We start from the raw sequence: 14563 nt of genomic DNA on the forward strand, positions 1-14563 counted from the left end.
GTTTGTTTTTGTTGATTCTGCAAGTTGAAATTCAAACTAAGATTTCTACTCAATTTTGACTTAAAACTCTTGGGAGTGAAGGGCTTGATTACAGTTAAACTGATTTTTGAATTAAATTCTTGTTGTAACTGTAACAATAAATTGCAAGGAATTTATCCTAAACAGCAGACTAAGCAGCTGTTTGTCTTTTTATATTGGGCCCGCAGCTTGTCAAACGTGACTAAAATAATCCTAAAACCTTTCGCTTACTCAAAGATTTATTTCATTGTAAAGCATAAGCTTAATGAAAGTGTGACATAAAAGTGACCGATTCGATTCTTGGTTTTGATCAAGTACCAAATATCGCAATTTGTACTTGCCACAAACTTTCAAAATCATAGCTTTATAAATGGCCACTCGACCCTTGCACCGGCCAATCGATGTGTGAACTGTTGTCCCTTCATTTAACTCCAAGGCACCAACGACTTGCTTTTCATTTACAACACTCACGCTGTTCTCGTTTCCCCCTTGAAAAACAGTAAAACCCATCGTTAGAGATGTCATCATGAGTAAGCAAAACAGTCGAGAAGTGAAATAACTTGACGCACATGCGATGAAGAATGAAAAATAGATTGTAAAATGTTACTCAACGCAGTCTCTGTAACAGTTCCGAGTTTGTGCGTGGGTGTGCAAAGAGTGCTCATCATTTATTATTAATTTAGGTGGCTGATTGTTAATGGACATTTATCAAGATTCAGATACTTATGCCCCCAGTGGTCTAAAAATTAGGCATGCTTTTGGTACTCTGCCCTGGAACAGTGTTGAGATCAAACTAATTTTCCTCTTTTAAAACAGGGAATTGCAATATGCATATATTATTTGGAGAAGTGTACTAATTTACAAATGTCTTGAGTAGGGTATTGAATTTTGGGAGTGCTATCCCCTCTCCCTCCAAGATAACCACAAAATCTCAGCTGTAATGCTTTCTTTGGGTGCATATCTTTAAGAAAATCTGAGATTGGATTCTTACATGTAACTGAAAGAATCCAAAAATGGATTTTGTGTTTCTTTACTTGAGCAGATTAATCCAAGGCAAACCTATAACATCCCATACAAACCTTTATAAATGTAAAGTGTTGCAGTAGTGAGCTTGGGCTGCCTGTGTCCTGAATTTTTAGTGCAGTTTTACCGTGAACGGTGTGTGACTTTGTATATACATTGGGCGTAATAGCCATCGAATTTCTTTCGGGTACATCAAGCAAGGAATTGTCCATGCGCTATATCGGGTAACGCGACAGAGCTGAATAACGTATACGCATGCGCCAGGTTTTACCGCGGAAACACGGATTTTGAGTCGTTCGCATGGTTGATTTCCTATTCTGTTGCTTCGAGGCGTCGTTTTCCTTGCCGCTTTTCGTTTACAGAACAACCTCCAAAAATTTGGTACACCTCCTAAAAATTTTCAAAAATTCATTTTCTCCTTTAAACCTTTGGAAATAGTAGAGTGCCTTCGACGAAAACTGAGTTCCTCGGTTTTAAAGGTCAGCCCTTATCATTTTCCGCTAATTTCGCTAAATTTTAGACCCAGGACACTTGAGCCCGCGTTGTTGACCGCATACCCGCTGACGTAGCATTTCATTATTCAGCTCTGTCGGGTGACTCTATTTCGAAGGCTTTCGTCGAGGGTCGAACACACAAGTTTATAATACAGCGGTTAACTTTGAAATAGGTCGTGTAAGCTGTAGCACGTGTTCCCCACGAAAAGTTCAAACCCGAAATGTGTAAGATCGTACTGAATAAAGGATAAAGATATACAAAAACTAATGAGAATATTTTCAGTTGTTTGAGCTATTTACAGGTTATCAATGCGCCAATAAACCTAACAGTAACGTTTGAATTTTGGACTGTAACTTCGACTCCTAAGAGTAAATTTTAAGGGAGATTCTCCTTGCAGCGTTGAGTCAATTTTTCACTTACGTAACGCGAAGAACTTGTCAACACTTTAGCGTCAAATAATTCGTGAAATAACGGGAATTTCAGGAATTGTACACAGCCTTGCTTAGTCTTAACCCAGCCCCACACTGGGAAGAATATTCTCTATCATCAATTGACGTCGCTAATCCGCAACGATGTTGTGAAATTAACAAGGGCAGACAAAGTAGCTGGAGGGAGTCTGAGAAATCCACTTTGATGCAACTTGCGTGGAAGTACTGGCCACAACTGTCGCATCCCGGCCAATCTTCTCCATCGTCGTCATGGCACACTATGCAGACGTTGATATTTCTCCTACAGCGGACGGATCAAGTATTTCATTATCATTCACTTAAGTATGTCTTCTTTCTTATTGGGTCAGGTCTCATACTTTGACTCTTAACTCTATATCAGGATCAAACCCAATGCTTGGCAAGATTAAAGGATATGCAGTTTGGAAACAAGCTATGACTTAGGTTACTTACTCGTGGATGTCATCGTAACAACAGCCAAACACCATAGACGTTATTAGTGCACGTTCAGTTGCTATGTCGAAACCTGCATCTACGGAGGACTCTTCGCACAAACATCTAGCAAACTGAAAGAAACGATCGAAAACAACAATCAATCATTGGGAAAAATGAGTGAAGAATATGCAATATTCCGTTAAATTCCTTTTAAGGCAGAAATAATTCAGTGGTTGCTAAGGTATATTTAATCGAATGCACTTTCTTCCTAGTTACCTTGTGAGGGTAAATATTTCGTACCTTAACACCTCATGATTTAATGAGAAGAGTGACTTCTGTATTAAATGTCGCGTGTGGGTGCAGAGCGTGCGACAAATGCGAATTCCGCACTTGATAATTCCACTACTAGATAAGTAGGGTTTATTACTGCGAAGAACGCTTTCATACATTTTATGAAAGCGCAGTAAACATATATTACTTTCATATATTTACTGAGTCGTCGCCATCATAACGCATTCTCGTGTCTTACTCAAAAATTGTCTTCGGTTTTTAAATGTTATCCTTTCGCGGGATTTCGCAATACTCGTACACGCGGGTTTCATAATTTGCCCGCTGACCAAAATTACAGTTTACTCTTACCCTCGACGAACGCCTTCGATAGAGCGTCACCCATTGTCCACGAAGGCAGTCATTTGCTTTAGGGTTCATTCTACGCATGCGCTTACATTGTACTCATGCGCTGTAGTAGAACTGCGTTTTGTGACTGAACGCGAAAAAACAAAAAAAACACAGCCGAAGTTATATCCCGGGCGTTTCCTTCGAAAAGCCCGAGTAATAATAACGAAGGCGAAACCAAACCTCGCTGTTCCTATGGAACCGCGAGGAAAAATTGAAGGGCAGAAAGGGCAAGTTTGCCAAAAGAACAGAAGCCTCGTCTCGTCTGTCTCGTTGCGGATCGAAATATAAAGTCTCTGGAAAACGGGAATTGGCCGAAGATCATAGGGCCCTTCGACGGATGTTATTGATCGTTGACCTTTCAACGCAATTATCTAGCTTCCAATTCTCTGGGCTCAATTCCCGGCCCCATGAACAAAAGGTATATTCGTGCATCCCCTGAGAGGATAGATAAACAGAATAGACCTCTGATATTTCAGTGTTCACTCTTACTGCGTGGTAGATAAATATGAAAATAGATATGGAGGTATCAATATACAAAAGAGTCTACAACTGTCTCATGCAATTAATTTTTTAATTGCTTTACTTCACCATTTTAACCATAACATACAACAGCAAATACAAGAGTGACAAAACGTATACATGCGCGCGATCAAACGATGCATATTCGGCACAACGGTTACGTTTCTCCCAATATATTTCTCCCAATAAATGAGTATCTTGATCACTTAAGTATCACATTGAGCATCAATCGATTTTTCGGAGATTTTGTTTTTCCAGCACTTCGCCGATATTGCTTGCTCGTCTGCCATTTTGTTTTTGCCGTTTGTCTGCTTCTGGATGGTGGATTAACTTTGGGATCCATGTTTCGACGATGATAAAAATAATGATGCGAACTCATTCTATGTAGAAATAATCGAGAAGAATCGAACTTTCGACAAATGCACGATTTGTGGCCAAAAGTTGTCGAGGAAAGAAAGACTCGAAACCCTGACCTGAGTTGTGTTCACGGCAAAGGTGAGAAATAACACAAGCCATGGCCAATCACAACTCTGAATGTGATTACAAACGTGTTTTACCCTCATCATTATTACAGATGGATACCACCTTGACATGAGACATTTTGCATCACGATAAAATTTTTATGATTATGGAATCCAAGAGGCCTCTGAGGTTAGAACGCAAATCTGTAATATGAGTACTTTGGATCAATTGGCAATTTGTGTTTAACATAATAGGCCTTTTGCAGCTAGACATCACGTGCTTAGATACCGCATAGCAACACCATACTGGAGAGCAAGCACTCCAGTGATCTCAGACAGTATAGAGGTCACAGAGATCTGCATTCAAACAAAAAATACAGTGGATAATTGGTCAAAAGGTATCCCAATTCGAGAAATCTAGTAAGAAGTAATCAACAGCTTCCCCGGAGTGTATCAGCAGCAAAATCACACCAAAATTCGTTTTTCGCTGATACACTCCAAGGAAGCTGTTGATTAAAACTTACAAGATTTCTCGAATTGGGATACCCTTTAACTTGTTATCCGCTATATTCTATGTTTGAATGCAGACCTCCGTGATCTCTATTTTGTCTGAGATCACTGAAGTGCTTGCTCTCCAGTATAGCGTTGCTATGCGGTATCTAAGCACGTGATCTCTAACTACAAAAGGCCTATTGACTGCTGCTTTATGAAAAAATGCATATTAATGTTAAGATTTGCTAAAATTAGCAATTGGTTCATACATCAGCGTGCGTTCATCGAGATATGAAGCACGCGGGAAGTTTGGAGAGCACGAAAGATGCGTAAGAGTTGCTCGAGGCGTAGCAACTCTAGCTTCTTGAGTGTACTCCAAACTTCCCAAGTGCTTCATATCTCGATGAACGCGCAGCTGACGTATGAACCAATTGTTTTATAATATTTTCAACGCTGTAGTTTATGTATAAAGGGCAGAAATTCCCTCTCCTACGCTTCAATGCGTTGTTTATTTGTTTCGGAAAAGTATTTCGCCATGCTTCGATGATCTTGTCTCAAATTGGTCAAAAACTGACAGGTGAATTCATGAGAGTAAAAGAGGTTACAGTTCCGAAACGAGATGAAACCGTTATTTTTTTGTTTTCACTTTCTCTGGGTTCTCTTTCGGGAGTTAAAAAAATTCATTCCCGAAGGAAAAGTAGGCAGATCTTCATCGGCTTGCTCGCTTGTTGCCATGTCTAGTTTAACTTTTCTGCGGAAGTTTTCCCGTTTTATAATGAAAAATGTTGAAGTCACTCGTGAGAAGAGGCATTTGTTTGCTGACGTCACCAGCGTGCAGAATGGAAAATTGAAGCACGCTTGCGCTTTTGAATTTGATTGCACGAATTTACAAGCTATGTTATAACTTAATTTGAATAATAAATTTCATGATAAACATGTACATGTATGTATATCTCTTGGTACATTTTGTATAGCATATCTTTTAATGAACCAAAGTTTTAAGCCTCCAAAATTACTCATTGTTTTAAAACCTTCACATTCAAGGTATTGAGAATTTCTTGGAATTATTTGGATTTCAGGGTTACTTAATTTGCCTCAAATTCAATTCTCAGAAATTCCCAAGAATTCCATCCTTCTAAACTTAAAAGTAATCTGTATAGCTGAGAATTCCTAATTCCTAGGAATTCTAAGTCCTTGCAAAACTGGAACTTTCCTTTCCCAGAAATTCCCAGTACTTCCAAGCTTTTCAAATCAGAGCTTATTTGCATAGTTGGGAATTTTTGAGAATTCTTAGGAATTCCTAGGGATTCCCAGAAAACTGGGCATTCAGTTCGCAGGGGATATCTATTTGGCCTAAATTGCAAGAAATTATTTCTGGAAAATTTATTATTATTGACTAGTAACTTTACAGGTTGTTGGAATTATTATTTTTAATATTGTAATGTTGTTATTATGCGTGACATAGCCCTATATGGGACCTTCCATATATGGAAGAGTGTGTGCGAGACAGGAGAAGCTAAGGTCGGTTGTGGCGTACGGTTAATTAAAAAAGGATTTGAGTTATCCTATCAATTGTTCAGTTCTTGTCCGCTTGCGAACGCAAGGGAAGTTACCGTGGTGTCACGAGTGGAGATTTTTTTTTTTTTTTGGCGATTCCGAGATGACCGACGAGGACGGAGAAATTGTATTCAACACACAGGCCAAACACACAGGCCAACACACACCAAGTGAAGCTGTTGCATCGGGTACACCGCCGGATAGTTCAGACTCGATGATGGACGCTATAACGGAGGCTCTACAATCGATATCTAGCCAGAACAAAGGCATAGAACTTAAAATCGAGCAACAAGACCGCAAGGTGGATGTACATGTAAAGAAAATCTCCGAGCGCCTCGAAACCTTAGGAGCTCGTGCAAACAACCAGGCAGCTCAAATGGAGTCTCAATTTACATGAAGCTAAACTTGCAGCGAAAATAAATGTTTTCGAGGAAGAATTCTCTAACACTGTGGCCTCCTTAAACGCCAAGCACAGATCCTTCCAAGAAACCATCAAAAAGAGGCTCCGGAAACACAAGAAAGGCTAGATTCGAAGCTAAATGTCGCATTAAAAGCGTTCGACGGGAAATTAAAGGAAACGCTCGACACAAAGAAACCTCCGCATGTTAAGGAGGAAACTTCGACTCCAGTGAAGCTACAAATGGCATCCCCCGCTAGTCTTCTGATGCCCTTATCGTTTTCTGGCATGGAGCCCGAACAAAAACGACCGTTACAAAAGCCACCTTCATTCGACGGGAATCACAATGGGAGCCTTACATCGCACAGTTTGAAATAATGGCGGGAATGAATCAATGGAACGATGAACAGAAAGGAAATTACCTGGCGACTAGCTTCAAAGGGTCTGCATTGACTGTGCTCGGAAATCTTGCAACAGAAACAAGACAAGACTACAGAGCATTAATTGCGGTGCTCGATAGTAGATTCGGAGCAGCACACCAACAGGAACTTCACCGCACCAAGTTTTGGAGCAGACTCAGGCGCTGTGAGGAATCACTCCAAGAGCTTGCTGAGGACATAGAACGTTTGACAAGGCTAGCCTATGCTCTCGCTCCAGAAGATATGAGGGACCTGCTGGCTAAAGAACAGTTTATTGACGCCATCCTTGATGGGGATACCCTGCTGCGATTGAAACAGAGTAAGCCTCAGTCCCTCCGGGCTGCTCTTGAACTGGCTATGGAGCTCGAATCCTGCCGTCTTGCCTCTCGCCAAAGAGATCTTCATGTCTGCGAGATGAGCACCGCACCAATAGAAGAAACCCTAACTGTGCCATTAGATGGCAAGATATCTCAACAAGAGGATGTACTAGCACAGGTTAAAATTCTGCTTGAGGAAATAAAAACCCCTAAAGGGAACATGCAATCATATTCTGGATCCTAGATGAGGGAGCAGCCGTGTGGGCTTGTGGCAAAGGAAGACACTTTAGACGTGAATGTCGAAATTTCCGCCGGAGTACCCCAAGAGACATGCAGTCACATAACTCCCAGCCTCCTTTAAACTAATCCAGGCCAGTCTCGATGAGGTAAAGCCGGCCAACAACCCAGATAATTTAACCCCACAAGTTGTATTGATGATAGGAACATTGACCCACAAGGAGGAAAGCTTAACCGTAATCGGCCACATCGAAGGAGTAGCGTGCCCCATTGTTGCTGTCACTGGAGCAAACATTACAATTGTTCGACCTGATGTACTTACCAAGCAGTTGCGTAATAGTGTACAAGCCACGACCACTGTCCTTTAAAAGCTGCAATGGGAGAAACTGCTACAGTGCACGGGAAACTACCGCTGAAGATTAAAATTGGTGGTGCAGAGGTCTCACATGTAGCCTTAGTTGCCGATATTTCAGACAAGTTTAAACTTGGCCTTGACTTCCATATGGCTCACGGCTGTTCTGTGGATACTGGAGTGGGCAGCCTACGCATTGAATCAGAGGGGGTGCCTCTTCATAAGCCATTGGCTTTCCAAGAAGCCCGCTGCCACCAGGTGGTGGCTATGGAAGATACCGTTATCTCTCCTTACAGTGAAATACTGGTACCCGCTAAAATTATAGGTGAGCCACATGGTGAACCCTGGGGAACAATAGGGCCATCAGCTACCGCCACACTCCAGCCCGGTGTTATGGTCGGAAAAACATTAGTGGATGCTCAGCGTGACTACATTTCAGTGCAGATGGTCAACCTAACCAATAAGCCGAGACAGATTCCCTCTGGTATAGAAGTGGCTACTTGTGAACCTGTATAGAGCATCGTTTACCCTAACAGTGACCCCCATCGTCAACCTATTAGCCAAGATTAGGGCCTACCAGAGCATCTCAAAAATCTTTACCTCCGAAGCGCTAGTGGGTTGACCGCCGACTAGCAGCATCAATTGCGCAACTTTTTTCCCGAATTCCAAGACACCTCTCGTGAACCTCATGATCTCAGTCCGAAAGGAGTTACGAAACACAAAATCAATACCGGTGATACTTCCCCTATACGTCAAAACCCTAGGAGGCTGCCAATTGCTCAACGGGAAGAGGCATTCAAAGCTGTTGAGGAGATGCATGCACAAGGCATAACTGAACCCTTGGCCAGCCGATGCGCTTCACCGGTGGTCCTGGTGAAGAAAAAGTATGGCAGTACCAGATTTTGCGTTGACTACCGGAAATTAAATGAACTGAACAAGAAGGACTCGTATCCTTTACCGCGGGTGGACACAACTCTCGATCCCTTATCTGGTTCAAGCTGGTTCTCAACCCAAGATCTCAAAAGTGGGTACTGGCTGGTGGAGGTAGAAGAGCAAGACCGTGAGAAAACTGCCTTCACTGTAGGTAATGGGCTGTGGCAGTTCAATGTGATGGCTTTCGGTCTGTGTAATGCACCCGCGACTTTTGAGCGATTGATGGACAATATCCTGGGCGACCTAAGGTGTCTGGTATATCTAGATGACGTGCTTGCACACGCGAAAACCTTTGAACTGGAGCTACAGCGTCTTACTCTTATCTTCTCACGGCTAAGGGCGGCCAACCTGAAGTTGAACTCCAAGAAGTGTGAACTCTTCCGTCACAGGGTCAAGTTCCTTGGCCATGTTGTAAGCGAGGAAGGGGTTGCCACAGACCCAGAAAAATTTGTGGTTGTCACAAACTGGCCAAAGCCGCAAGATGTCAGAGATGTCAGAAGCTTTCTTAGTTCATAGATTGCAATTAGCCCAGAATTTTGCCGCACGGCTGATCTTATATGGTCGGAAGTATGATCACGTTACTCCTTTACTGAGGGAACTACACTGGCTCCCCGTGGAGCAGAGGATTATCTTTAAAATCTTATTTTTTACTTTAAAGCTTTAAATAATTTATGCCCTAGTTATATCAGTGAATTTTTAGAAACTTATAAGCCTACTAGGTCTTTGCGATCATCGAGTGAGAACTTGTTAGTGATTCCTCGCTCCAAGTTGAAATCTTATGGCGATCGCGCCTTTTCTGTCTCTGCACCTAAGCTGTGGAATGACATTCCTGAAACCATAAAATGTAGTATAGATCTTAACACTTTTAAGCGTAATCTTAAAACTTATCTTTTTAAGCGTTATTATTTAAAGGTAATGGTAACTGGGAGTTTATCGATAAAAACCAATGAAAAAGGTTTTGTTTACAAATGCAAATTAATCTTGCGTAACCTCACTTGTTCACTTGAAAATCAAAGTTGAATGGTATTTTTTACAGAATGGTTTCAAATACAGAAAGAGTTTGCAACACCATTTGAAGAAATTTCGCCACTAGAGCTAAACAAATGTCTTCAGAAATTTTATCTGTCAGCGAAAAAAACGAGACGGCAGTTTTTACAACAAAAAATCACTTACCGCGATGCGAGCCGCGTTGGATCGTTACGCGCGGGAAAATGTTGGATTCGTGGCTGGAATGTATGAATTAAAATCAATTTTTGGTGGTCTATATTATCTCACTGTTTTAGTATATACTAAAACAACTCTTCAACCCAGTGTCAGTGGTTAGCGGAGGATATTTACCGAGCCGCGAAGCGGCGAGGTAAATATCTACCACTAACAGTCTCCCCTCCGGTGAATAGTTGTTAATTATGATGTCCACAGCTTTTATCTCAGCTTTAATTTCAGTTTTAGAGGGAGTATGTAGCGCATTTTTGTGAGCGTCTACTGATGCATTTGTAGTAAATAAATGTGTTATGTTCACTGGATAATTTTCATTTTCTGGTATTGCATTCAAAAGTCTTTGTTTTAAAATGGCTATATTGTCTTCAGAGTGTTTTCCCTCCCTCAATCATTAAGGAGCTCTGCAAGTTGTCATCTTTCTGTCTTTTTATTTCTGTCAATTCGAAGAGGGTGAAATGTTCTCTCCAAATGTTAGTTGCTAAAGCATTATAGCCAGACTGACAATTTACAAAAAACCACTTATCAAAAACTGGTTTTTAGCTGGGAAGGATCTCCAACAGTTATCCACCAAATGACTGTTTGGTTCCTATTATTTGTTGTAATCATAAATTCGACAATATGAACATACCACTTTCAAACATAGTGGTGCATTTATTTTCAGACTATAAGTTCTGCAAATTTGTACAAAATGCATCAAAAGGAGGAAGGCTTACCTTTTCTCCCACATGGTAAAACGTTCATTCCGTGTACTGCATTCATCATGAGCGTGATCGATTCCTCGTCGTCAATGAACTGTTGTATCTGATCAAACAGCTATTTATAGTTGGGACTGTGTCATCGTCGCTTTTATGACTTTGAAGCCCTTTTCTTTCAACTTGAGCATTCTCTCCCACATTTCCTCTTCGTTTGTGAGGTCTACAAGGGTGTATTTTGATCAAGGATGGAGCGAAAGGAAGGAAAACCATTTCGATAAGTTTAGCGTCCGCACACTAACAGGCGTCATTTTGATAATTATGTTGACCTCTCCATGCACTAAGGCAAACATTTCCACCTCTGTCTCACCCTCTAGATATATGAACACGTACAGAAGACAATGACACAAGCTGGGAGATAAAGTCAAACATTGTTGGGGAGAGGGGAAAACACGTTTAATATATAAATTAACTGTCTAACCGATTAGAATGGAGTGAGTTAGTGAGTGAGTGAGTGAATTTTACGTCTATACCTAAACCTCATCGTATGACTTAAGTCATAACCGATTAGAATGGAGTGAGTTAGCGAGTGAGTGAGTGAATTTTGCGTCTATACCTAAACCTCATCGTATGACGTAAGTTATACCATGAGGTAAAAACAACCAGTGACTTATAAGCTAGAATTTATTTGGCTCATCATATCAACTAGAAATGATTAATCTAAAAATGCTTTGGCAGTTTTGAGACTCAGAACTTTGCGACAATTTACAATTGGTCTTGAGCTTAAGGCACAATTAGTGAGAATCATGTGTTTAAGTGACCTTTCGTCTTTACTAGGTGGTGTGACAGGGGCAAACGTGACATTTGTGACCGCTGTTCACCAAGAGGAAATAGCGTGTTCGCCTATAATGGTATATACTTCCTTAATTTTCTGATTTTTTTTTTACCACACTGCTGCTGTTTGATTGACTATAGATTTGACAATTGCGAATCAATATTTGGAAAATAGTCTTCTATTGTGTAGGATTTTCGAAGTTCTGCATCGTAAACCCTTGTAAACAACAGCCAGTTTTTTCAAAGGCTCCAAGAATGCATTCAAAATCAGTAGCTTAGTGTGGCTTAAACCCTTGAACTCTGTAATCAAAATTCAAATGTCTGAAGTGTCAATCAAAACCTTGAAGAACATTGTATCATCTCGTACGTAGGCGTGGTTGTTTAACTCCGATAGATGACAAAAGGTTGGACAGCCACTGGCGATGTTCATATCTCTCTTTGGTCGTTGAAAAGAATTGCTGTTCGGGTCAGGTCTGAAGGCGTCGATAACGTGTTCCACATGATCCTGATCCAACAGCATGAAGGTGACCTTCTGTCTAAAAGGCCAGCGGAGAAGTGCATCATACGGACCGCGCATAACCACAAAGAAAACTGAGATGTGCGTACCCTTGCCCATGCCATCTCCGTTCAAATATAGGCGTACACACATCTTGTATCCATCGTTACTGGAGTAAAATGGTGGACTGTAAAGAGACACTTGTCTGCCACTGAGGGCATCTTGCCTCTTTCGAGCAAAGTCGGAGATTTTCCATAGCAGGACGCCATTGTAATTCGAGATCTCTTTCTGTTTTACTTGTTCCTCTAAGTCAGCCAGAAGTATATTACGCAGGCCCAGCGTGTGCTCTAGGGACTCGAGACGTCGCTGGATTTTGGTAACTACTTCTTTGAATTTCTCTTGCTCTCTTTTCCACCTGTTAATTTGCTGCACAAGATCTGCATCACTTTTGTTTCCTTCAATCATAAAGACCTCCAGGTCAGCAAGTTTAGCTTCTTGATCGTTCACTTTTGTGGAAAGTTCGAGCAGCTTATCTTCATCGCTCGATTCACCAGACAGTCTGGCATGATCTACAGTGTTCTCCAGGTTCTTTATGCGAGATTCTAGTTGGTCTCCTCTGGATTTAAGTTCGTTAGTCTCCACTAATGCTGCACCTATCTGCTTGATCGAAAGCTCCAGTTGTTTTTCACTTGGAACAACTGAGCCATCGATCTTGCACGATGATGCAGATTTTAGAGTGCCGCTGACAAGCGATGACAATTCTGTAAATTGCTGTAGTAAATAAGTCATGTGTTGTGGTGTGTTCTCTTTAAGGTGATCCCGTCTTTCATTGAAACCCATGGGCTGAATTGAAAAAAAAGTAAAAGAACCATCAAAAAATGAATAAAAAAATGATGTAAGCAAAACCGAGTTCGTTGTGGCATGCTTTCCTTCCAAGATTTCAATAAATTGCAGTCAAAATTTTCTGTTATAGAAAGAGCGTCGTTCAGCATTTATTTAGAAGTTCTCATTCCCATTTATGGTCTCTTCCTCCAAGGTAAGATTACTACATAATTACCATGGAGTTCGAAGAAGCAATTGACATAGCATTTTCCTCTACAGAAGTCTCTAAGAGTCGTTTTCATTTAAGAATGACTACGGGAAGAAATTCAAGTTTTCTTAAAGGAATCCTTTGTAAGTCCGCTTGACCGCACATCTTTGCGTGGTTGTCTTTCTCAGCTATTGCTGTGCCCTCGTAAGTTTAAATGTCTAAATGTATTTTGTCAGGGAAATCTGAGTAGATGTTTGGGGAGGAAGGGGTTGGGATGTGATGCAATGTATACCCCTGCAACGAGAAAACTGAAAATGTACTCCTTGTCGCTTCATGTCACGGAAACCTGAACAACTACCTCGGACAGAATGAACCTTTTGCCTCGTTTGTGAGACTGCTGCTTCACCTTACATGCGCCATAATAATTCTGTCTGTTACCTTTGTTTCCTTGCATCCCATCGCTGCAAATGGACACACCGTTTTCAATTCTTGACAATCACCAGCTACTGGGTCCAGGTGGACAGAAACCTATAAAACATGCAAAGTGATGGCTAATTGAAACCACAAATACAGATCAAATCTTGTAAACCAGATCCGTTGTAATAGAAAACAAGAACAAAAATAATCGCGGTGGCTGATAATGACGAAGAAAATATAATGAGTCAATAAGAATTTTAAGAAAACGAGCAGACCGCTTAAAGCTTGAGTAAAGTCGGGTGGCCAAATCGTGATTGGTTAATAGGGGAGAGTTTCAAGTTCGAAGACTTAACACAAAGTGGAGCGAGGCAAAACTTTGCAATCCTGGAAATATTTTTTCGGCTAATGGGTTCAATAATGACAAGGGAGAGATGTAAAGAAAACTCCACAAAGGTAAATACCCTTTACCCATCTGTACCTGACAGCGTGGAATACCTTGCTTTCCACATTCAGGGCAACACTGTGGATAACTTTTACAGTCGGTTTGATGATGCTCCTAGGAATAAAGATGAGAAAGTAGTAATAAGGTTTTATCGTTATTTCTTTAGATAAGCTCGGGACTGTGATCCTAGTAGTATCTCGCATTCGATTTTTTTTGGTAAAAGATTCAAATCCAGGGAAAACTGTAAGGGAGGCATGCTTCTACCAGCTAACGTAGTTTTCAGAAAGGAAAGCAGTGCAAAATTCCATGAATGTTAATGCAACCAGTATCGCTTGTTTATCCTCTATCATCTTTTTTCAATAATACCATTTTTTTCTGCTCGAATCACTATCCAACCTTCAAATTGCGACACTCATGGAAAGACAAAATTTGCATGATATTTACCATCATGTCAACAACCACGATGCGTTTTCCACAATAGCTGCACAACTCCTCCCTGTAGCTGCAATCGTTTTCCAGATGACGAGCAAGGTCTGATCTTTGTACCATAGTTCCACATTTGGAATGTACACATGGAACTTCAAAAAACTCACAACTGCGATCATGATCCTGAGATGAACAAACGAAACAAGGTTATTAAGGTGCGAACATTAAT

At 41.0% G+C, this 14563-nt stretch overlaps 1 protein-coding gene and 1 long non-coding RNA gene across 2 annotated transcripts in view; both read right to left on the minus strand.

The window, feature by feature from the left end:
* Nucleotides 1-239: 239 nt before the first annotated feature.
* Nucleotides 240-1626, minus strand: LOC148733341 (uncharacterized). Its single transcript, XR_016000677.1, has 2 exons — nucleotides 1098-1626; nucleotides 240-506 (listed from the first exon to the last, which is right to left on the minus strand). It is a non-coding gene; the product is annotated as an uncharacterized LOC148733341 (long non-coding RNA).
* Nucleotides 1627-11355: 9729 nt separating this feature from the next.
* Nucleotides 11356-14563, minus strand: part of LOC111339472 (TNF receptor-associated factor 3) — a 10626-nt gene continuing 7418 nt past the window's right edge. The window contains exons 4-7 of the mRNA XM_022946140.2: nucleotides 14353-14517; nucleotides 13945-14022; nucleotides 13488-13577; nucleotides 11356-12862 (exon numbers count right to left, since the gene is read on the minus strand). Coding sequence (XP_022801875.2) covers nucleotides 11837-12862; nucleotides 13488-13577; nucleotides 13945-14022; nucleotides 14353-14517 — 1359 coding nt within the window. The 3' untranslated portion in view covers nucleotides 11356-11836. The remainder of the gene's footprint in view (nucleotides 12863-13487; nucleotides 13578-13944; nucleotides 14023-14352; nucleotides 14518-14563) is intronic.

The sequence above is a fragment of the Stylophora pistillata genome, chromosome 4 (assembly GCF_964205215.1).
Source record: "Stylophora pistillata chromosome 4, jaStyPist1.2, whole genome shotgun sequence".
NCBI lineage: Eukaryota > Metazoa > Cnidaria > Anthozoa > Scleractinia > Pocilloporidae > Stylophora > Stylophora pistillata.